The following is a 23,634-nucleotide window of genomic DNA, read 5'->3' on the forward strand; positions in this document are numbered from 1 at the left end:
ATGGTATCCTTCTACATTAACCATAATCATATCAATACTCTAAATCCCCTCTAAAACGTGGAAAGAAAAAAAATTCCCACTAAAAAAATTCTTTAAAAAGGGATTGCTAGCCTCCATCGAAGAAGGCATTTCGCATATGGCGTGTTGTATCTGACAGAAGCCACAGAGGCTCACTTTTCAGCAGATTTTGTCTTCATTCACGGGGTGGCTGCTGTCAGATGCAACCGACCGTCTGTGAATTGCCTTTTGTGATGGACTCTAGCAAATCCCCTGTAGGAAACTACACTACATGACCCATTTAGAGGAACACTGTTGATTCTAATGACTATTCAGGAATTTGGTCAGTGGCCCATGCATCCATAAATAATCAACGATAATTCAGATAAAAAAATTAGATTTCATTAAATATACACAAATACATGTCCTATGAATACTACCCTAAGATATTTGAACTTTCCTCCACCCACATGCTCTTGAACACGGGGGCAGCATTATAGTACATAATTTTAACGGTGAAGATGTGAGGACCTCATTCAGGAGGAGCCCAAATGCAAGGTTTGAAATTCCACTGAAATTAACTGTAAGCCCTTTCAAGTAGCTTTTGAATGCTGTCCATGAGAGTCTCGGTAGGTAGCAGACTTTACCAACCTCTTCTGAATATAATGATATAATAACAATGGCCAACCGAGTTCAAATTATTCGGAGTCACTATCAGAGTTCAAAAAGCTGAACTTCTTCTGCCCATTAAACCGGATGACCACTGTTCCTCTGTTACCTTCAGTCCATTCAATGCCTTCCTTCTCCATGAGGCTGATGACCTTTTAATACACATACAGCCCATGGGAATAATTATGAGTTTCCAAAATATGAGAATAAAATACACACCTAATTCTTCTAAAATTACCTAGATGTGTTTTAACTGTAAAATTTTTAAGTGCTAAAAAGGACAGCCAAAGTAGTATAACAAACAAACAATTACACCACACTTGGCTCTGCTAATTACCTTGGATTTTTCAGAGAATGACCAATAAAAACATGTTATAGATATGAAGAATTTTTTATGTCAACCATGCCCATGACCTTGGAAATTTCCATCTCAAATCTTTTTAGACAGGTCAAAGTAGAACTACATAGAGGTAACAGATCTTTTAGTGAATGTAAAAGCTCTAGCTTCTCCTTTCCTACTACATTGTTTTTTCCAATTCCCTTCCAAAAGCTAAGGATTTAAATGTCGGTTTCAGCCACAACAGAAACCGAAATTTCGGCCAAAATCATGTAAGATTCGGAAAAACATTTTACAATTTCGGTGGAAATCTTGTAAATTTCGGTGAAATTTCGGATTTATGTACTTTCAGTGTAGGCTCTGGCTGAAATCTGAAATTTCGGTATTTTGGCCGAAATTTAAAATTATGCCAAAATCATGCACCAACGAGTGTCAAATGTGTTACCATATAGGAAGCATCATGAAATGGCTGTTAGAAACAACGACACGGTAACTTCTTTTTATTTCTGCTCTTCTTTATATTGTCACTAGAATTATCAAAAGAAATGAAACAATGACATACTATAAGAATTTTAAGCATTCAATACTTGCAGTTCAACTTCTTTTCCCTTTTGAACCCTATCATTCTCCTAATCAGTACTCAAATCCTGATTTACAGTCTGAGTCATTTCCCACAGAAATCAAATTACAATTCAAGTTTAATCCTATTTGAGAGAACTGTACATGACTTGTAAAATCCACAAAGAGATGAACTTCCATGATTGTTATGGTTTTAATGTCAGTTTTACCTTATTAAGCATGTGGAGATGTGGATGGCAGGTAACAATAAAAAGGCTAAAATCTTTCCAATATGTGACTGTTCTTTCTAGTGTATAAAGTTAATTACTTCCGTGATATGCCATGGACTGATCAAATTTTATGTGGAAAATACTAGAACATGGTTAATTTGGCCGCATCTTCATTAAATTCTAAGGATTTCCGTATACTTCTTAATTTTCTGATAAAAACTTGATAAAAATCTTATGATTTACTATTCTAACCTTGGTGTACCCTCGAGGACGGTAAAAATCCCTGAAGGACTCGGTAACCCTAATGTTCAAAGACGGAGAAATTCCTTGAGGAATAATGCCCTTGGTAAAGAATGATGACATCATCATCTGAGGGAGGAGCGGGAAGAAACCAGAAGAGGTGGAAACCAAAAAATTAGAGGCAAGGGGATTGGTTCTACCCTTCCTGTGCTTATTACAACTTCAAATGGAGGACTAGATGCGGATGGTGTTTTCAGAGAAAGAAGAGATCATCTTCAGTTTACCGCCCGGTGGCTGTGACTCAAGACGGAAACAGAAAGCTTGATCGGTGGCAGAGACAGGGGGATTGGTCCTGCTCGTCATGCGATTATTCTAACTTCAAACGATGAAGTACATGTCAGTGCTGCCACTTGGATCGTAAACAAAAGCCTTCATTTCTAGCTCCCACCACATTAGGGGTTGGAGGCCCGTTAACTCCGGAATCTGATCCTTTGCCTGACTCTGGGGTAATTTCGTCTTCTAATGTGGATGATGATTCTCTGTCGATCTCTATTTCTGGTAAGGAGGTCCAAATAAAATCGGAATCCTTAAAGCCATGTTTAGTGGGTAAAAGGAAGGATTGTTCTGGATCTCTCCAGGAGCTATGGGAGTGGGCCAAAAAATCTTAGAACTCTCCATCTCTTGTTGCCCATGCTTGCTTTTCACTGACGAGGTCCTCTTTGTGTTTGAATCTGAAGAAATGGCCTCTAGGATTCTAGATCTGGGAATTCGAAACTGGGGGGTTTCCCTATCGTCCCTGTCCCATTGGTCCCCAGATTACATCCAAGGCTTTGAGACACTGTGGGTCAGCTTTTATGGTATTCCATTACACATGTGGGCCTCCTCGACGGTTGAAGCCCTGGGAAACCTTTTTTGGCAGGTGATGGAAGTTCAAATGGAAGGAGTTCACAATCAATGCATGTGCTTTGTGTCAGCCAAAATTTTTGCTCCTCACTGGAAATTTCCTCCCTTTGTGAAATTGTGGATTTCCAACCACTGTTACATAGTTGGAGTCTCCATTCAGGATCCTAGAGGCTCTCTTTTGGTGCCTGGAGGCGGTCTGAGAGACTCTTCGTGGATGGCCCTAACGGGAAACAGGTCGCCGGTGCGTTCCCTGGAGCTTTAGGCCAGGCGACCAACTGACTTTCTAAATCCCCCTCAGCAAGATTCAAATTTCAAATATTCAAGGGCCAGTTTTGGAATTTTGCAAGACCCGCTTCCCAAGGTTGGGCTGAAAAAGGCATCTGAGTTTCAACCCAGGGTTACCAGATCAGGATAATGGCCTATCCCAGGCTAATATCTTGCGGGACAATCTACATCTATCCAGGCTGAATCACATCTCTGGAAATCATGTTCCGTACTTAGAAAAGGGTGAGCCTTCACACGTGGCACTCTCGGCATAAGAGCAAGACGTTTTGATGGTCTTTCTTCCAGACACTTGGACTATAGGTGTCTCCTTTTCTTGTTTGTCAAGAAAAGATCCCAAGCTCTGATAAAATATTCAATGATAGGTTTGAAAGAATAAACACGGGGTATCATAGTTTTACTTCAGGGTATGGGAAGTTGGAAAGTCTTCTTACTTTTTTGGGTTTGGCGGTGAATGGAGCATGCAACCCCTCATTAGCATTGGGGCCGACGAATGAATTAATGGAGAAAATGGAAGCGCCACTTTGGCGCATTCAATGTTGTTTCATGATGAAGGGAGTTTCATATTGGTTTATTAACTCCCCTTTCATATCCAGTTGGAGGCGATACATTGTTGATTGGCAATTTTTTTCTGCTTCCTGTGAGTTTGGGATCTGGAACTCATATGGAGAGTTCAAGCGACTCGATATCTTCTTCTCCCTCTGCCATTGGCAAAAAGAGAAGGATGCCAGTGGATTTACTTGAGATAGAGACCTCCCTCAGAGTTCTGGAAAGAATGGTATACGCTGAGGATCTTGCATCCAATCACTCGCCAACTCCAAAGGAAGTTGCCAGGGATGTTTTAAAACAGCAGTGGGACTTATTAAAAGAAGAGGCTTCCAAGTCGCCGGAAGCTCTCTTTTGGTTGACTGGTAAATGGACTATCGAAGAATCACACTCCCCTTTGCATAAACACCCCCTCTTTATCAACTTATTGGAGGAGGAACGGACCTTAAGATGCCTTCGCTGGGAGGAGGGCAAGAAGATGGGAATCCAGAAAGTAGAGGAGATGATTACTAGAAAGAAAGCTTCAGAAGTGCAAAGCCCATAGGTTGAGGATCTCTCAATCTTGAGTCTGGACGAGGATGTGTTTGTCTTTGAGGTGGTAGGCCTAATTCTGGAATTAAAGAAATCTTCCACCTAGTTTGTCCTTCTGGCGTTTTGTGTAAAGAGGTTCTTGAGTTTTTGGGTTAGAAGGTCCCGTCAGTTATGGCTGGAGTGACCATGGTCGTTCGCCTAATGTTCTTGGTGAGGCTTTTGCATTGCAATCATAGGAGTGACCTGATGAATTTTAGGGCCTTAATCAGGCATATCTGATTTGGGGGAGTGGTGTCAGTGATGGGATAATGACGTTGAATTTGAATAGATAGGTATCATGAGAGTGGTGTGATGAAGGAAAATGTGTAATGGTTGTAAATTTGTTCTGTTAGCTTTACCCATACTGGTTCTGGGCATACCCGATCCAGACTTATTGATATTTTGTAACGCAAGATGGGACTCCTGGTCCCCATTGTCTTTATAATATCAATGAAATTGTCACTTTTCAAAATATATATATATTCCTTGGGATCTATAAAGCACTTGGTTCATAAAATTTGATCAGAGTGGTTGCGGAGTGTCATTACCAACCATACTTTCCACATTACATTTAATGTAAATATATTTCATATACTAAAGAACATGGAAAAGGAAACTAATAGAAGAATACTACAAAAATGATATGAGCTTTGAATCCTAAGAGGTACATACCGATTGTTTTAGTCTCCCCTTCCCAACACCATGTGCACCGCAACCAGTGATTACATTTAGGAATTGAATAGCTACAGCAAATAATACATTATCTCAACAGAGTTACAATGCATAAAACAACTGAAAGTAGAGTTTTTTTTTTTTTTTTTTTTGTAATAGTACACAGGAAGTATATTAAAAGCATTTTCTTGGAAGTAGAAATTAATAAAAGAGGAATGTGGTAACATAGATGCTTACAAGGGACACAAGTAAATAGTGTGAGATGAGCCTTCAAAAGCCTAATCGCCTGGTCAACATGTTGTCCATGTAAATCAATTGTCACTGTATTTTGTATGCTCTTATTTCTGCAGATAAAAGGCGCTTGGTATCATGTTTGGCACACTATTTTGTGCGAAGAAACATATAAAAAGGAAAACTATTTATAACAACGTGCACCAACCTGACTTCGAATATCTCCCGACTAGCTTTTTCGTCTGCCTCACGGGCCTTTCTGTTATAGAGCTTCCCCTAACCAAATCCAAAATCAGTCATTCGTTCAAATTAAAAAGTAAACACATGTCACATCTCAGACCTGATTAAGGCACTCCTCACGCATGGCAAAGACATAAAAATCACAACAATGCCACTGCTTCATCAATGGCTGTTGTCATGATACCACTCATAATAACATTATAGGCCGTGACAGACTATAAGCCATGTGCAAGGCATCGATTACAAATTTATACCAGGTGAAAGCAGCCAAGAAAATTTAGAAACTCCAAAGTGACTTCTTGATGAAGGAAGAGCGCGACTAGAGGATTAAGCAGTTAGTGACATGGAAGGAAGTTTGCGAGCCCAAAAAGTTTGGAGGCCTTCGCCTTGGGAAGTTATGCTTACGGAATAAAGTGCTCTCGTGAAGTGGTTATGACAATTGGGTGAAGAAGAGAAAGCTCTTTGGAAGTAGATCAACATGGAGAAATAAGGAAAGGAAAGGAATGGTTGGCTGGGACAAGAGAGTGAAGTAGATGGAGAGATTCAAAATGGTGTTGGATTTGTCTTTTCCCAAGGGTTAAGTTTAGGTAAGGCTGTGTGAGAGGGGAAAGATTTTTTGGAAGATGTTTGGTCATATCATGATCCCATGGTTACCTGAGTCTCTCTAGGTTAGTTCGTAAGGAAGGGATGTGTGATGCTGATTGTTATAAGAGGTGGGGTGAGGTAGGCGGTTCTTCATTGCAACTGAAAGGAAGAGTTTTTCGTTTTCTTGTTTTCTTTTACTTTTTTTTGTCTTCATCAGCTTCTAGTTTTGCTTAAAGAGGTTTTCCCCTTCATTTGAAGGCTCTGAACATCTCATCCTCAGGGTGTCCTTTTCGCTAAACCTCCTTTAAATGCCCCACTGGGGGTGAGGGTCCCACGTTTTGGTGGGGTCAGTTTTAGAATGCTCTCATTGCCCTTAGATCTGTCACGTTCAATAAAGCCGAGAGTCAAATAAACACATCTTATCCAATGTAAAATAACTAAGAAGCATAGTTGTCAATACCGTTTCGTTTGGCATTTTGTTTTGGTCAATGAAACTTCCACAGGACGTTTCGGTGTTTCTTTTAAGAAAGACGCTACAACCGGATATATTTTTTTAATAGATAAAAATTTAAACAGATTAAAATTCTAAAGAGGCAGAGAAAGAAAGGAAAAGAAAAGATTTTCAGAACTAACAGTTCTCTTTCCATTTTTGTAGACTTCATCTAAAAAAGAGAGAAGTCCTTTTGAGTCTCTACTAGGAGACTCAAAAGGCGAAGAAGACCTTTCTCTACCGGGGTCCGGGGAGAAAGATGATAAAGAAATTCGAAGACCTTTCTCTACCGGGGCCCAGGGAGGAAGACGATAAAGAAACTCGAAGACCTTTCTCTACCAAGGTCAGGGGAGAAAGATGATAAAGAAACTCGAAGACCTTTCTATACCGGGGTCCGGGAAGGAAGATGGTAAAGAAACTCGAAGACCTTTCTCTACCGAGGTCCAGGGAGAAAGGTGACAAAAAACTCGTCTCGTCCAAGAAGCTAAAAAGGCAACGAAGACCTTTCTCTACCGGGGTCAGGGGAGAAAGATGAAAAAAAAAGACAATCTTTTAAGTCTCTTCCAGAAGGCTAAAGAGATGACAGAAGACCTTTCTCTACCGGGATCCGGTAGAAAGATGACAGAAGACCTTTCTCTGTGGGGATCTGGGAAAAAGATGAAATGACTTGAGGGGGTTCCTCTCCAGGAGGACTCTCTTACAAAAGAATCTAAATAAAATTTTACCTTTCTCTTCCGGGATCCGAAAGAAAGATGAAATGACTTAGTGGAGTTCCTCTTCCAGAGGACTTTCTTACAAAAGAGTATAAATAAAATCATCAGAGATGACTCAAAGGTTCCTCTTTTCCGAGAGAAACTTTTATAGAGAGTCAAATTCTCTCTCCAGAACCTTTTTTGAGATGATAATCAAAAGTAGTATTTAGATAGGAAACCTCTTGATGGATAATCAGAGGTGTTTTCTTCTTCAAGAAAATTAACGGCCAATAGAGCCGGAAGTGTACGATCCCTACCAAAATTAATAAAACATCTTCTGGCAAGAGGGAAATTTGATCCCAATTTATTTTGTGTGTGATTTCCCTTTTCAAGCATGTGAAATTTGTTGCGAACAAATATTTGGCATGCCTGGTGGGACACACTTCTCGCCTCTTGATGTCAAAGATGTTCCCTAAAAAATAATAATAAATAAATAAATAAAGTGTTCCCTTGTTTCAGGTGTTCTTTTTTTTTGGTGTGCAGAAAGAAAGGAAAACGATTGCCCACTAAACGTACACCTTTTGCGACACCGGATGATTTTTGTTTTTGAATTATTTTAGAATATTTTACAAAAGATTCTCACGGAAGAGAGAAACCTTTGAGTCATCTCTGATGATTTTATTTAGACTCTTTTGTAAGAGAGTCCTCTGGAAGATAAACTCTCTTGAGTCATTTCATCTTTCTCTCGGATCCAGGAAGAGAAAGGTAAATTTTATTTATAATTTTTTTATAAGAGAGCCCTCTTGGAGAGGAACTCCTTTAGTCATTTCATCTTTCTCCGGGTCCCAGCAGAGAAAGGTCTTCTGTCATCTTTCACCCGGATCCCGGTAAATAAAGGTTTTCTGTCATCTTTTTAGCCTTCTGGAAGAGACTTAAAAGATTTTCTTTTTTTCATCTTTCTCCCCGGACCCCGGTAGAAAAAGGTTTTCTTTGCCTCTTTAGCTTCTTGGACGAGACGAGTTTCTTATCACCATTCTACCCGGACCCCAGTAGAGAAAGGTCTTCGAGTTTCTTTACCATCTTCCTCCCCGGACCTCGATAAAGAGAGGTCTTCGAGTTTCTTTATCATCTTTCTCCCCGGACCCCGGTAGAGAAAGGTCTTCAAGTTTCTTTATCATCTTCCTCCTCGGGCCCCGGTAGAGAAAAGTCTTCGAGTTTTTTTATCATCTTTCTCCCCGGACCCCGGTAGAGAAAGATCTTCTTCGCCTTTTGAGACTCAAAATGACTTCTCCTTTATAGATGAAGTCTGCCAAAATGGAAAGAGAACTGTTAGTTATGGAAATCTCTACCTTTCTTTTCTTTACTCTGCTTCCTTCTTTTGCTCTTCCTTTGCATAACCTCTTTCCTCTAAAGGATGCGATCCATTTTCTCCAAGATCAGATATCTATTTATAGAACTCTCTTGAAGTGGTTGGTAACTATCACCTCACCCCTTATCCCTCAACTTCACGATCTCCACTTCCCCTTTTGTAGGGAGTTACGTAACTTCTCTTTTTTTTAAAAGTGAACGACTCACTTCTTCATTCGCGAAAGTTACTTTATTCCCTAAAGTTTAAGGATTTCTCTTCCCTTAGTCGTAGGCTCCCCTTTTTCTTTTTATTAATGTATAGTTTGACTTTTTTTTAATACTTATCCTTTTTCACTTTAGGGAATAAATTAACGTGTACTCACCCAGTTTTTCTCCTTATTAAAGTAATTTGACTTTATACTTATCCTTTTTCAGTTTAAGGAATAAATTAACGTGTAGTCACCCTTTTTTTCTCTCTTCTTGATTTAATACAGGCTTTTATTATATTCCCTATATTATAAAATTTCAAGTCTAACAAATACCCTCAAGTCTTATAAGAGGAAGGGTTTCGACGTTTACAAGACTTGATTGTGGTACAAGGATATTTCGACCAATTTTCTCGACCCGAGGGTATTCTTGTCTTTTTCATCTGATTTGGTGGTCTACTGACCGTTTTTAATGACCTGAGGGTATTCTGGTCTCTTTCTCCTGACTTGGTGGTCTTCCGACTGTTTTTCTTGACCCGAGGGAATTCTAGTCTTTTTCACCTGATTTGGTGGTGTTCTGACCATTTTTCTAGACACAAGGGTATTCTAGTATTTTTCACCTGATTTGGTGGTCTTCTGATCATTTTTCTCAGCCTAAGGGTATTCTGGTCTTTTTCATCTGATTTGGTGGTCTTCTGAACGTTTTTCATGACCTGAGGTATTCTGGTCTCTTTCACCTGATTTGATGGTCTTCTGACCGTTTTTCTTGACCAGAGGAAAATGGACAGACACTGTTTCTGCGCATTTTTTCCCTCCACAAATGGCAGGGTTAGGATGATCCTAAAGGGCTGATTTTTGGTACACACCCTATCCATGGAAGGGCCTTCCAAATGAATGCTTTTGATCCCCCAAAAAATGTGGTGCCCCCATGGTTTGTGGCAGCCATGCACAAATAGCTTAACTGTGCAGCTGCACACAAACCACTATCTCATATATATATATATATATATGAGGAAAAGGATCGTACGCTCGAGCGTACCAAGCTTATGGTATGCTCGAGTGCCCAATCACATGGGTCCCACATTTTTTGTGGTGATCCAAAGCATTCATTTGCAAGGCCCTATCATAGATAGGGTGTGTACCAAAAATCAGCTCCATTGAATCATCCTAACCCCTCCAAAAGTGGAGGGCAAAAATGGGCAGATTTGTGGTCTGTCCATTTTGCCCTCCACAAATGGATGGGTTAGGATGATCCTATGGAGCTGATTTTTGGTACACACCCCATCTATGTAAGGGCATTTCAAATGAATGCTTTGGATCATCCTAACAAAGTGGGCCCCCATGTGATTGGGCACTCGAGCACACCATAAGCTTGGTACGCTCGAGCGTACAATCCTTTTCCTCTATATATATATATATGGGGCATGGTTTGTGAGCTTGAGCTCAACGTGAGCTAGAGTTCACAAACCACTTCTCCCATAGTTGTTTGACTCCTCCAACACATTCATTTTATAGGACCTCACATAGATAGGATGTCCCTAAGAAACCACCTCCATACCATAACCCTAACCATTGGATCTATAGAAGCCCATTTTCTAACCATCCATTTTAAACCTCTGCTTTTGGAGGGGTTAGGATGATCCAATGGACCTGATTTTTGGTACACACCCTATCTATGATGGGACCTTGCAAATGAATGGTTCGAATCACCACAAAAAATGTGAGACCCATGTGTTTGAGCACTCTAGCTCATATAAGCTCTAGCTCACGAACCGTTTTCCCATATATATATATATATATATATATATATATATATATATATATATATATATATATATTCTTAATCAGCAACTTGCTAACCAGTTCTTTTCTTTAAACTCATTTGCGATATCACAGGGAATTTCTAGGTTTTCATTGGAAACTATGTCCATCCGCCAAGTGTTTGATTTAAGTCCCCATCGGTTTTATCAGCATGGCTGCAGTTCGGCTTCTGTTTTATGTATTTCTTCATAAAACGTTTTTTAATAAAAGTGATCTTCGTCATCATATTAATAACACACTAGACGAAATCTATTTTATGCATCTCATACATCTTTACAATTAAATCGTTTTCCCGATTTATATCTATAATGTTCTAACATTAGAGTCTAACTAGAATCTGGACCAACGTCCATTTTCTGAAACCCTATCCAAGGCATTAGCATGTCTCTATTCACGCCATAGGTCATGCCCCTAACGGTTGCCTAGTATTATCATAAGAACGCCATGATCTATTCCCACTGACAAAGCTCCAGAAAGGCAGACTTGCTGGTTGAATTGATTATAGTATTGCATTATTTGTTGTTGATCAATGGGTAAAAATGTTGGTTTAAACATGCCATATCCCTAGGTGCATTGAATGCAGCGAACACGGATGCAATGTATTGCTTAAAACCATTTGGAAGTAAAATGTTGGTCGACTACTATTTGGAAGTCAGTCCAAACGCCAAGATTCACTTTGGTCGACGACTCTTTGAAAGTCGGTCCAAACGCTAAGATTTACTTTAGTCGATTACTCTTTGGAGGTCAGTACAAACGCCAAGATTCATTTATGTCGACTACTCTTTGGAGGTCGGTCCAATTGCCAAGATTCACTTTGGTCGACCACTCTTTGGAGGTCGATCCAAACGCCAAGATTAACTTTGGTGGACTATTCTTTTGAGGTCAGTCCAAAGTCTAAGATTCTTTTTGGTCGACTACTCTTTGGAGGTCGGTCCAAACGCAAAGATTAACTTTGGTCGACTACTCTTTGGAGGTCGGTCCATTCACTAAAGTAAAATTAGATTTTGGTCTACTACTCTTTAGAGGTCGGTCCATTCACTAAAGAAAAATTGGATTGTCTTGATTCGAGGGTATTCTCATCTTTTTCACCTGATTTGGTTGTCTTCTGACCGTTTTTCTTTACTCGATGATATTTTGGTCTTTTTCACTGGATTTGGTGATATTCCGACCGTTTTTCTTAACCCGAGGGTATTCTGGTCTTTTCACCTGATTTGGTGGTCTTCTAATCGTTTTTATTGACCTGAGGGTATTCTGGTCTTTTTCACCGGTTATGGTGGTCTTCTTACTGTTTTTCTTGACCCGAGTATTCTGGTCTTTTTCACCTGATTTAGTGGTTTTCTGACCAATTTAGATAATGAACCTCAAATCCAATTTTACTTTAGTGAATGGACCGAACTTCAAAGAGTAGTCGACCAAAGTTAAATCATGGCGTTTGGACCGACTTCCAAAGAGTAGTCAACCAAAGTGAATCTTAGCGTTTGGACCGACCTCCAAAGAGTAGTAGACCAAAGTGAATCTTTACGTTTGGACCGACCTCCCAAGAGTAGTCGACCAAAGTGAATCTTGGCCTTTGGACCGACCTCCAAAGAATATTCAACCAAAGTGAATCTTGGCGTTTGAACCGACCTCCAAAGAGTAGTCGACCAAAGTAAATCTTGGCAATTGGAACGACCTCCAAAGAGTAATCTACCAAAATAAATCTTGGCGTTTGAACCGACCTCCAAAGAGTAGTCGACCAAAGTGAATCTTAGTATTTGGACTGACCTCCAAAGAGTAGTCGACCAAAGTGAATCTTGGCGTTTAGACTGACCTCCAAAGAGTAGTCAACCAAAATAAATCTTGGCGTTTTCGATCAAAATCATGCTGCTTTGACACGGCACGAATCAGTATGAACGGTATTTACCTGCAAATAAATGATGTATAAAGAATCAAGCCAAGTAAGATAATGTATCATCATTCAGTTAACAAAGAAACACAAATGTAGCCAGATTATTTATAGATCGAGACAAAGTTAACGGAGCTGCACTTTCCATCAATGTAAACCTAAGTGTAAGACATGTTGATGGTACTGATGAAGGATATATCTCGATAATTAAGTTGGGAAGGCTCACTATTTTGTCTTAGAAAAGTATCATATTTTCCAGCTTGAAAACTACAGGCTCCATAGCTTGTAGTTTTAAAAAACTTTATAAATTCTAACCCTTGAAGTAAAAACTGAAAATATACTACGCAGTAATTGGTCTGTAAGAAACACGCTAGAGTTCTATTTATACAGATTTTAAATATACAGAATACGCCAAGCCCTGTTGTTCCTTCCTTTGATGACAAGGGTCTTATATTGTAGGCTCAGCAAATCCAAAATAATCAAGTTCTGGAAGGCGCAAGTTTTATGCCACCGGGATCTTCTAGCATGGTTTTAAGCAATACATTGCATCCATGTTCGCTGCATTCAATGCACCTAGGGATATGGCATGCTTAAATCAACATCTTTACCCACTGATCAACAGCAAATAATGCAATATTATAATCAATCCAACCAGCAAGTCTACCTGTTTCTGGAGCTTTGTCGGTGTGAACAAATCATGGCGTTCTTATGATAATACCAGGGCAACCGTTAGGGAAATGGCCTATGGCGTGAATAGAGACATGCTAATGCCTTGGATAAGATTTCAAAAAATGGATGTTGGTCCAGATTCTAGTTAGACTCTTATGTTAGAACATTATAGATATAAATATGGAAAACGATTTAATTCTAAAGAGACAGGAGATGAGTAAAATAGATTTCGTCTAGTCGGTTATTCATATGATGACGAAAATCACTTTTATTAAAAAAACCTTTTATGGAGAAATTCATAAAAGGGAAGCAAAACTGCACCCACGCTGATAAAACCTACAGGGACTAAATCAAACACTTGGCAGATGGACATACTTTCCAATGAAACCCAGAAATTCTCTGTGATATTGCAAAAGAGTTTAAAGAAAAGAATTGGTTAGCGAGTTGCTGATTAAGTGTGTGTGTGTGTGTGTGTGTGTGTGTATGAGAAAAGTGTTCCTGAGCTCTAGCTTAGATAAGCTTATCTTAGCTAGTGTTCAAAAACACATGTGGCCCCACATTTTTTGGGTGATCCAAAGCATTCATTTGGAAGGCCCTTCCATGGAAAGGGTGTGTACCAAAAATCAGCCCTATAGGATCATCATCCTAACCCTGCCATTTGTGGAGGGAAAAAATGGGCAGAAACATGGACACACAGTGTCTGTCCATTTTCCCCTCCACCTTTGATTAGGTTAGGATGATCCTATCGATCTGATTTTTGGCACACACACTATCCATCGAAGAACCTTCCAAATGAATGCTTTGGATGCCCTTGAAAATGTGGGGCCACATGTGTTTTTGAGCTAGAGCTCAAATAAGCTTATCTGAGCTCTAGCTCAAGAACAATTTCCTCTATATATATAGGGTGATGATATTTTCACCCCCTGCATTACTTACAAGCTCCCCTTATAACGTGATTTGACATAAAGTTGCCCACTTTTCACATCAAATCAGGTTATAAGGGGAGCGTGCATGTAATGCAGGGGGGAGAGAAAATATATATATAGGGAGATGATATTGAAAGCAGCAATGAACGGATCTAGTTTGCAGAGATGGTCCTGAAACAAAAGAAGGGAGAGACAGGCTGGTCTCTCTCTCCAAGCTCTCCCGTGGCACTCTTTCTTTCTCTTCGGCTAAGGACGGCTGTTGGACACGAGAAGGATAAAGGAAGGAGAGGTTGGCTAGAAGACGAATATAAAACCAAGGGAGTATCCCCTTAAAAAAAGCCCTCGGCTGCTTCAAGGAGAAAACCTTCCGCTATTTGCAAAAAAAAAAAAAACGAGAAAAACAGGATAAGAAGAAACCTCATGCTCCCAGAAGATAAAGATATGGGGATGAGGAATGGAAGAGGAGATGCAAGTTGCCGTCTCTCTCTCTCTCTCTCTCTCTCTCTCTCTCTCTCTCTCTCTCTCTCTCTCTCTCTCTCTCTCTCTCTCTCTCTCTCAATTTTGCGATTGTTGTTTACTTGGAGCACCTTCTGTTATTTATAAAGAGCGTCAAAAGAGACCTAATCCAACTGAATCTCTATTCCAGGTCCTACACGATTCACCTCTTATCGCTATCCTTCCTTATTTTCCTCTATTTTGGAGCTTATCTTTTAAACATAACAGAGGATTTCTTTCGTACTTAATAACCTAATGGGATTAAGGTTCTGATGGCCCAATATGCCTGCCTTACTACGACACGTGTGATGTAAAATGATGGGCCCCACGTGTGATGACCGAAAGATGTTAAATGGGGGTCTCATTTTACTTAAACAGTGGGATCACTTCATCAAATGGACGGCTGAGATCATCTTATGTGTGGCCCGTAAGTACTTGCTTGAGGAAAATTATGGGCACAACTAATACATAAAATTCGAGGCAAAAAAAATACCCCTTTGTAATACGGAATGGACACTTATCAGGCAGGACCATACGAGCCCTAAGTAACCCTTATTGGACTCAAAATTGCTCTTATCGGCCCAAATTAACCTTTGTCGGACCCAAAATTGCCCTTATCAGTGCCAACCTAGCGGCCGGGGGCATAAAAACCGGGCCGCATTCGGACCCTACGTAATATTTCGGACCCAAATCGGGTCGATCCAAGGAAAAAGGGTATAATCGAAAGAAAATGATAGGTCTTATTAGGCCGAGCCATATGAACCCAAATTTGCTCTTATCGGGCCCAAATTGACTCTTACCGGGCCAGATCGAGCGGGGAGCCCCATATGGACCATACATAATATTTCGAACCCAAATCAGGTTCGGTCCAAGACATCCAATTTAATAAAAATGGTAGGCCTACAAAATTTATGGGGTGAAGATGGTGCACCTAAACATGTTGTCCAGATAATAGTGGGCCTTATATAGTGTAAAATAATGGGCGTCACACGTCAGACCACGAGGTTCAACATGTTGTCCATACTCTTAGAGATGAGATGAAATAATGGACCCACCTTACACATGGCTCGGATTATCCTATGCATGGCCCGTACAGTACTTTGTTTTAAAAATATCACGGCTTGTATCATCCTATGAAGCGAATTTGTTAGGCAAACTCTATCTACATCAAGGCCATCCAATAAATGAAAAAATGATCTTAACCATCCAATTCATGGACATTTGAATACTATAAATCTATTTTAAACCTCCACAAATCGGATAATTAATATCCTGTTATGATTTCTTCGGCATACTTATTTTGAGGCACGATGATGAATAGTTTGGATCATCCAAAAAACATGGGCCTGCTATACCCAAAAAAATGGTGAAAAAGACTGTAATAATCTTCAAGTCAACAAAAATGGTCTGAAGACCACCAAATATGGTGAAAAATATCAAAATACCCTCGAGTCTAGAAAAATGGCTAGAAGACCACCCAAATCAGATGAAAACGACCATAATACCCTCCGGTAAAGAAAAACAGTCAGAAGACCACCAAGTCAGATGAAAGAGACCAAAATACCCTCGGGTCATGAAAAAACGGTCAGAAGAGCACCAAGTCAGATGAAAGAGACCAAAATACCCTCGAGTCATGAAAAACAGTCAGACGACCACCAAATCAGGTGAAAAAGATCAGAATGCCCTCGGATCTAGAAAAACGGTCAGAAGGCCACCAAATCAGGAGAAAAAGACCAGAATACCCTCGAGTCGAAAAATGGTCAAAAGACCATCAAATCAGGTGAAAAAGACCATAATACCCTCGGGTCAAGAAAAATAGTTGAAATACCCTTCTACCAAAATAATCAAGTCTTGTAAGCCTCAGAACCCTTCCAGTTACAAGACTTGAGGGGCATTTGTTGGACTTAAAATTTTATAAAATAGGGAATATAATAAAAGCCCTTAGTAAATAAAGAAGAGAAAAAAAAAGGGTGACTACCCGTTAATTTATTCCATTAAGTGAAAAATGATAAGTATAAAGTCAAATCACTTTAATAAAGAGAAAAAAAGTGATGACTATACGTTGATTTATTCCCTAAAGTGGAAAAGGATAAGTATAAAGTCAAATTACTTTAATAAAGAGAAAAAAATGGGAGCCTACGACTAAGGGAAGAGAAATTCCTAAACTTTAGGAAATAAAGTAACTTTCGCGAATGAAGAAGTGAGTCGTTCACTTTTCAAAGAAAAAAGAGAAGCTATGTAACTCCCCACAAAAGAGGAAGTGGAGACCATGAAGTTGAGGGATAAGGGGTGAGGTGGCACTTGGCAACCACTTCAAGAGAGTTCTATAAATAGATATCCGATCTTGGAGAAAAGGGATCGCATCTTTTAGAGGAAAGAAGTTGTGCAAAGGAAGAGCAAAAGAAGGAAGTAGAGAAAGGAAAGGTAAAAATTTCCAGAACTAACAGTTCTCTTTCCATTTTGGTAGACTTCATCTAAAAAGGAGAGAAGTCATTTTGAGTCTCTGCCAAGAGACTCAAAAAGCGAAGAGCTTCCTCTACTGGGGTCCACAGAGAAAGATGATAAAGAAGCTCGAAGACCTTTCTCTACCGAGGTCCGGGGAGGAAGATGGTAAAGAAACTCGAAGACCTTTCTCTACCGGGGTTAGGGGAGAAAGGTGATAAAAACCTCGTCTCGTCCAACAAGTTAAAAAGTCAAAGAAGACATTTCTCTGTCGGGGTCTGGGGAGAAAGATGAAGAGAAAGAAAATCTTTTAAGTATCTTTCAGAAGGCTAAAAAGATGACAGAAGACCTTTCTCTACCGAGATCTGAGAGAAAGATGACAGAAGATCTTTCTCTACCAGGATCCGGGAGAAAGATGAAATGACTCAAGGGAGTTCCTCTCCAGGTGGGCTCTCCTACAAAAGAGTCTAAATAAAATTTTACCTGTCTCTTTCAGGATCTGAGAGAAAGATGTAATGGCTCAAGGGAGTTCGTCTTCCAGAGGACTCTCTTACAAAAGAGTCTAAATAAAATCATCGAAGATGACTCAAAGGTTTCTCTCTTCCCGGAGAAACTTTTACAAAAGAGTCTAAAATAACTCAAAAACAAAAATCATTAGTCAAATTCTTTCTCCATGACCTTTTTTGGGATGATAATCAATAGTTGTATTTAGATAGGGAACCTCTTGATGGATGATCAGAGATGTTTTCTTCTTCAAGAAATGTAATTAACGGCCAATAGAGCTGGAATTGTACAATTCCTACTAAAATTAATAAAACCTCTTCTCGCAAGAGGAAATTTTGATCGCAATTTATTTTATGTGTATGGTTTCCCTTTTCATGAATATGAAATTTGTTACGAACACCACTATACACACTAAATTTAACAAAAATACATGTTTTATTAGTCAAAACATTAAATTTGAGGCAAACATTAGAATTAGAAGTCTTTGGATGTCGAAAATCAGTATTTTGAAAGTAGAATAAACACAAAAATATTGCTAATATATCAACTCTAATGAGTAGAGATGAGTAGGATGAGCTAAGAAAGTGTGTAGAAGAAAATGACGGGTTGGATGAGATTTTGTTTTCTTTTTTGTGAGTATGGGTGGGTATGGGAGGATGGGGCAAAAGAACAAAAATAACCTTAAAATGGCTATAAAATGGTAAAAACATAAAAAATAAGGGTAAAATAGCTGATGAGTTAGGAAGGGGCAGCAAAATCAGAATTTAAAAAAAAAAAAAAAATAGTTATCTAAACCCTAAACCCCTTACAAAGGGTCATTTGAATTGAAGGACTCGTAGAATTCTTTACGGTAAGTCTTCTTCGATGATGAAAATTAATTTGGAAATTAATGGTTTGTAAATTAATGCTTGGTTTTGGGATATTCAACACAAGATCTTTCTAAAAGATGGAAACAGATCACATATGGAAGACAACCAGAAGAGAAGAAAGCTTATAGATGAAACCACTGCCACTTCACGCCATTAAGCTGAAGTTTGACTGGTCTTGATTGAAACATTCACGGCTGGTGCAAACTCAGGGGCTCACGGATAACTTTAGAACTATAGGAGCTCAATGGGACAAAGTCGTGACAGTTACGCAGTCAAACCATATCCTCAAGCAGATAAATAAACAGTGCTTAGTGAGTTTCAGCATAGGGAATCATGAGGATTAGGATTGGACATAAACCACCAATTTGAAAAGATTCTACTCTAAACAATTATTGCATATAACAACTTCCATACAATCAGAGATGGGAATTAAAGGCTCAATTATATGAAAGAAACTCACCATACATGTTGTCCATAAAAAGAAGTAAAGTTCTAGACTAAACTAAGGGTTTGGATCCTACGGGTAAAAGAGGGGTAAAGGTCTCAAAATAGGGCGGAAATAAAAGGAAAATCCTCACTAGGAATCGCAGAAGTCTTTTCATCTCAGAATCGTGTAAAAGAGGGGTAAAGGTCTCAAAATAGGGCGGAAATAAAAGGAAAATCCTCACTAGGAATCGCAGAAGTCTTTTCATCTCAGAATCGTGTGAAAGAGGCCCCAAGAAAAGTGGTGAAGTTCACTGGGTCGATCCATACACGAGGAAGCAGCAGCCTCGAAAAGAACATGTTAAATAGGGAAAAAGAAGGGGGAAAGCAAGGAGGGATGTAGATCAAGAAGAGGAGTGAAGGAACCAGAGAAAAGAAGAAAAGATAAGAAGAAAGAAGTAGAAGAAGAGAAATAAGGAGAATAAAAGAGAGAAGATATGAGAAATCAAGAAAAGGGATGAAGGCATGTCTTGATATGAGAAATCAAGAAAAGGGATGAAGGCATGCCAACACAGAGAAAGAATAAGAGAATAGGGAAAGGGAAGAAGAAACAAAATGCCATAAATAAGAGAGATTGAATGAGGGAGAGACAGATATATGAGGGAAAGAAAGAGAGATACAGTGATTTTTAGGGAAGAAAGAAAGAAGAAGAGCGAGAAAAAGAAGGAGACGGGGAAGAAAAGTGAAGTGAAGAGAAGAGAAGAGAGTACAAGAGAAGAAAATGGAGGGAGAGAGAGACTCGCTTGTGCGGGGGAAGAAGAGAAAACACCCTAGGCATCATTGGAGGGGACGGCTGCCCTCATCTTTAAGTTTTTTTTCTTCTCTGTGTATTTTCAAAAAGTTAGGGCTCTTTTCTCCACACTCTCTTTATATAATAGTTCATTGTGGTGGGGCGTCTTCTCAACCGATAGTCTTCTTTTTTTTCACTTAAGTCACTTAAATGGATGCACAAGGACTACTACACCTCTCAAAAGAAAAACAATCAAAGACAATAGGAGGGTAAGATGGGAATAATAAGCCAACTAAAGAAATAAAAGAGAAAAGTGGTGTGTGCATGAGTGGGCCCTAGATGATGTGTACATCCCCCACATCTAGGTCCAAAAATAATGTGCAAAAATATCCAATGTTATCAAAGATAGAAATAAAAGTATCAATCTGAAAATTAAGGGTGATCCAACGGTCGGATCACATCAAAGGCACGGAGTATCCAGAACAACAAAGGAGAGATTGTGAAAGCATTTTCCGCTCTTATAGGCATCAAGGATTGTACCAAACTCCGGGTCTCCAATCTTCTCATTCGAATTGCATTGTATTCGAAAGAGTGATGGAAGCTTATCACAGAGGGGCAATTCATCCAATGTAATTTGGTGGGTGCTAGCAATTGGAAAGATTTTGTGTATAGAGAAAAGGAAATTTCTTTTTCACATATGCTTACAGAGGCTAATGAGATGGAAGACTCTTGTAAAAGGTCTACATAGATCCACTAGTGATGGGGTAATCTTAGCTCCTTCAGTAAGCTTACTTTATTTAATTATAAGTTTTCTTTGTTAAAATTAAAAACAAAAAAATTGATACCCATGGTTGAAAGTAATCAGATATCTAGAACATTGCTGGAATTGAAATTTCATGCAATCATGGATTATGTTGTTTAGACCACTAACAGCATAAGATGATTAGCAAGTAAATGACAAATCAAATGTCAACCTATTGAAATTAATTATCAAAAAAGAAGATTATTTGAAGTCGCTAAAGACATGTACACTAAATTTGAATACGACAATCTTTGATTACTTTCTATACGTAGAAACCATACTTGTTCTGAAAGGTATGCTGCATGACCTCGTTCTCCCCTTGAATATGCCAATGCAGCCTGCAAATGTATTTAAATATTCTATGTTTTTAAACAAAAATGCCCATGTTAAATTTACATATTTTTTTTCAGGTAGAATAAACTATTGAGTCGTAGTTAGAGAACCAAATCAACAGGGTATTTCAAAAAATCATCTTACTTTCTGATAGTAGGATTTCATTGTATCCCAATGCCGCTTGGAAGCTATCCGACACACTTGGTAGGCATCTTCTTTAGCTACAATTTCAAAGACAATTAATAATGGCTGCAAAAGGAATTGGTGAAAAGGGATATGAAGTATAGATCTACTAAGTAACAAATCTAGTATTTCTACAAAAGTTTCTACTAAGTAACAAATCCAGTATTTCTACAAAAGTTTCTTGTAAGTAACAAATCCAGTATTTCTACAAGAACCGTGATAAAAAATCTTCTATAGATAACCTGAGGGAGGGGCTTCCATTGACAGTTCAAGCTTGGGAAATCTGGGTCCCGCTAGAGCAGGGGGCATTCTAAGAAATGACCTTGGCGAGATTCTTTGGGCATATGGGGGGCCTATAGGGATGACGGACGCTACAAAAGCGGAAGTGTGTGCAGTGCATCAAGAATTGGAGCTCATTAAGAAAAATTGCCTCAATAATGTAGTAATTGAAGGTGACTCTTCTAATGTAATTCGGTGGCTCAAAGGACCTCATAACCCCCATGGAGACTGATAGATGGTTCGATGAAATGTTTGACTGGTGGTTGTCTTTCTTCACGTGTGTCATTCTGTAAATCAGGTGGCAAATGGTTTAGCTAGAGAAGTTTTCAAGGACTCGCTAGCTCTCTTTGACTCTCTCCCGCTGTGATTCTCTATTATTGTACTTTTATATCGCTGTTTCTTTTCTCACTGTACTCTAACCATCTCGGTCTTTTTCTTAATACATCTGGATACCAGAGATGCATTTGGAAAAAAGGAAAACCATGAGTTACGTAACTTGGACACTATCATTTCCTTCAGTGTCAGACCGACATGAGGCCTTAGACATGGCAACCAGAAAATCTGACAGACTGACTTTCCATAAGCATATATGATAAAATTTTAAGATGTACTATTGTATAAATACTATTTCGTAAAAGTATAGGACATACATAAGTCTTTCTAGATGAGTAGAAATGAATGAAAAGAAAGGGGGTTGTGAATAGTAGAAAACAAAGGAAAAGAAAATAGATTATTTATTGTATTTTTAAGGGCAAGATAATTTAGTGTTTCATGAGGTGCATCGTGTAAGATAGATGTTCCAGATACAGAAATACTTTTAAAATATCGAATGTCAATGATCCCTATGATCTAGCCTTCTAAATAACTACCTTCTTGAAAGTAACTTGTTAAAGTATAAAAGATACATAACGCCTTTCTCCAACAGCTTAAGCTTTTGGAGAAGTTGGCAAGTTAACATGGTATCAGAGCCAAAGGTCTCGAGTTCAAACCTCCCGGATAGCAAAAATCCACATGCAATGGTCAGCCCAAAGTGAGACAACATGTGCCACTTGTTTGCCAAGTGGGCCACACGTGCGGGCGAGTGTTAAAGTATAAAAGATAAATAACGCCTTTCTCCAACAGCTTAAGCTTTTGGAGAAGTTAGTAAGTTAACATAACTTACATAAGACCTCATGAGAATAAATGGTGCATCTAGAAAGTAACTTAAAATAATCTATAATGTCCATACAAAAAGTGGTGTTCTTTTCTTTGCTAAACCTTCATCATGAGATCTTATGTTTTCTTACCGTACATCTCATTGTAATGAAATGAACTTCAAACAATATTGTATAAATATCTTCAATGATTAAAATAAGCACAGGATCAATGCACATAGAAGAATAACTAATGAGTATAGGTAACCCAACTTAATCAAACAATAAGCACCATCCAAATCTTAAATGCAGCTTAACTAACAGGAATTTGATCGAAGAAAATGCTTCACGGCAAGTGACATGAGACTGAAAAAGCAAACAAAAAGTATGGGGCAATAAAATAATACAATGCCTGACAAACTTGATAGAGAGGGAGTGGAGAGGCTGACAAACTTGCTAAAGAGGTAGTCTTTAGGGAGAGAATTGAACTATTTGATTTTCTTCCTCCTTAGTCGTTTTGATTTCTGTACTTTTCTCGGGACCATGTTCCCTCCTTTATTATGTACGTCTTGGGTCCTCCTTGGTCCCTTTTGTGTTATTTAATTCCCATTTGCCATTCAAAAAAAACAGAAGAGGATGCTGAAGCACAACGACTGAACCGTCACATATAAACAAACTCAATTAAGATAATAGTTAAGACCCACACCGAAGGTGTTGATGAACACATATCAGAGATGATGACTTCATAGCAAACTCCATGAGAGAGAGGGGATTAGGATGTGTAGCAGTGTAGGCTTAAGCTGTCCCAAAGTACAACAGACAGCAAGTCTACACGCACTATGATTAGTAATCAAAGAGAAGCCAAATGACATAACATGACATACCATTAAAAAAATGACATAACATGATATAAACTAATACACGAACAAAGTCCACTTAATTTTACAACAGAAAACATAACAAGTTTTCTTCAATCACAGTTTCATATCATAGATCTGTCCACACTGATAAGTGACACAGTTACCTACAAGTTTTTAAATTTCGGTTTCGTTTTCGGTCTCTACCAAAACCAAATTTTTTTTTTCAAATATCTGTCATTTCAGCCGAAATTTGAAAATGACCAACTTTCGGCCGAGATCCGAAATTTTCAGATTTTGGTCCCAACCGAAATCCAAAATTTCGGATTGCGTCCGAAATTTAAAACCATGGTCACTTACGCACCTTGCACAAGCTGTCTGCAGCAGGAGGTTACTCATTTACCATCCTTGGTAATTTAGTTTAAAAT

At 38.9% G+C, this 23,634-nt stretch overlaps 1 protein-coding gene across 2 annotated transcripts in view; it reads right to left on the reverse strand.

Annotated features, from left to right (window-relative positions):
* Positions 1-360: 360 nt before the first annotated feature.
* Positions 361-23,634, reverse strand: part of LOC143855710 (smr (Small MutS Related) domain-containing protein) — a 79,037-nt gene continuing 55,763 nt past the window's right edge. The window contains exons 6-11 of one of the 2 annotated variants that reach the window (XM_077365789.1): positions 20,899-20,975; positions 20,703-20,759; positions 5,444-5,511; positions 5,242-5,348; positions 5,005-5,075; positions 361-818 (exon numbers count right to left, since the gene is read on the reverse strand). In XM_077365789.1, coding sequence (XP_077221904.1) covers positions 696-818; positions 5,005-5,075; positions 5,242-5,348; positions 5,444-5,511; positions 20,703-20,759; positions 20,899-20,975 — 503 coding nt within the window. In that variant the 3' untranslated portion in view covers positions 361-695. The remainder of the gene's footprint in view (positions 819-5,004; positions 5,076-5,241; positions 5,349-5,443; positions 5,512-20,702; positions 20,760-20,898; positions 20,976-23,634) is intronic. The other variant, XM_077365790.1, reaches the window with a different exon arrangement.

Source organism: Tasmannia lanceolata, unplaced genomic scaffold, assembly GCF_043159265.1.
Source record: "Tasmannia lanceolata isolate RefF3 unplaced genomic scaffold, GAP_Taslan_0.1 ptg000023l, whole genome shotgun sequence".
Lineage (NCBI taxonomy): Eukaryota > Viridiplantae > Streptophyta > Magnoliopsida > Canellales > Winteraceae > Tasmannia > Tasmannia lanceolata.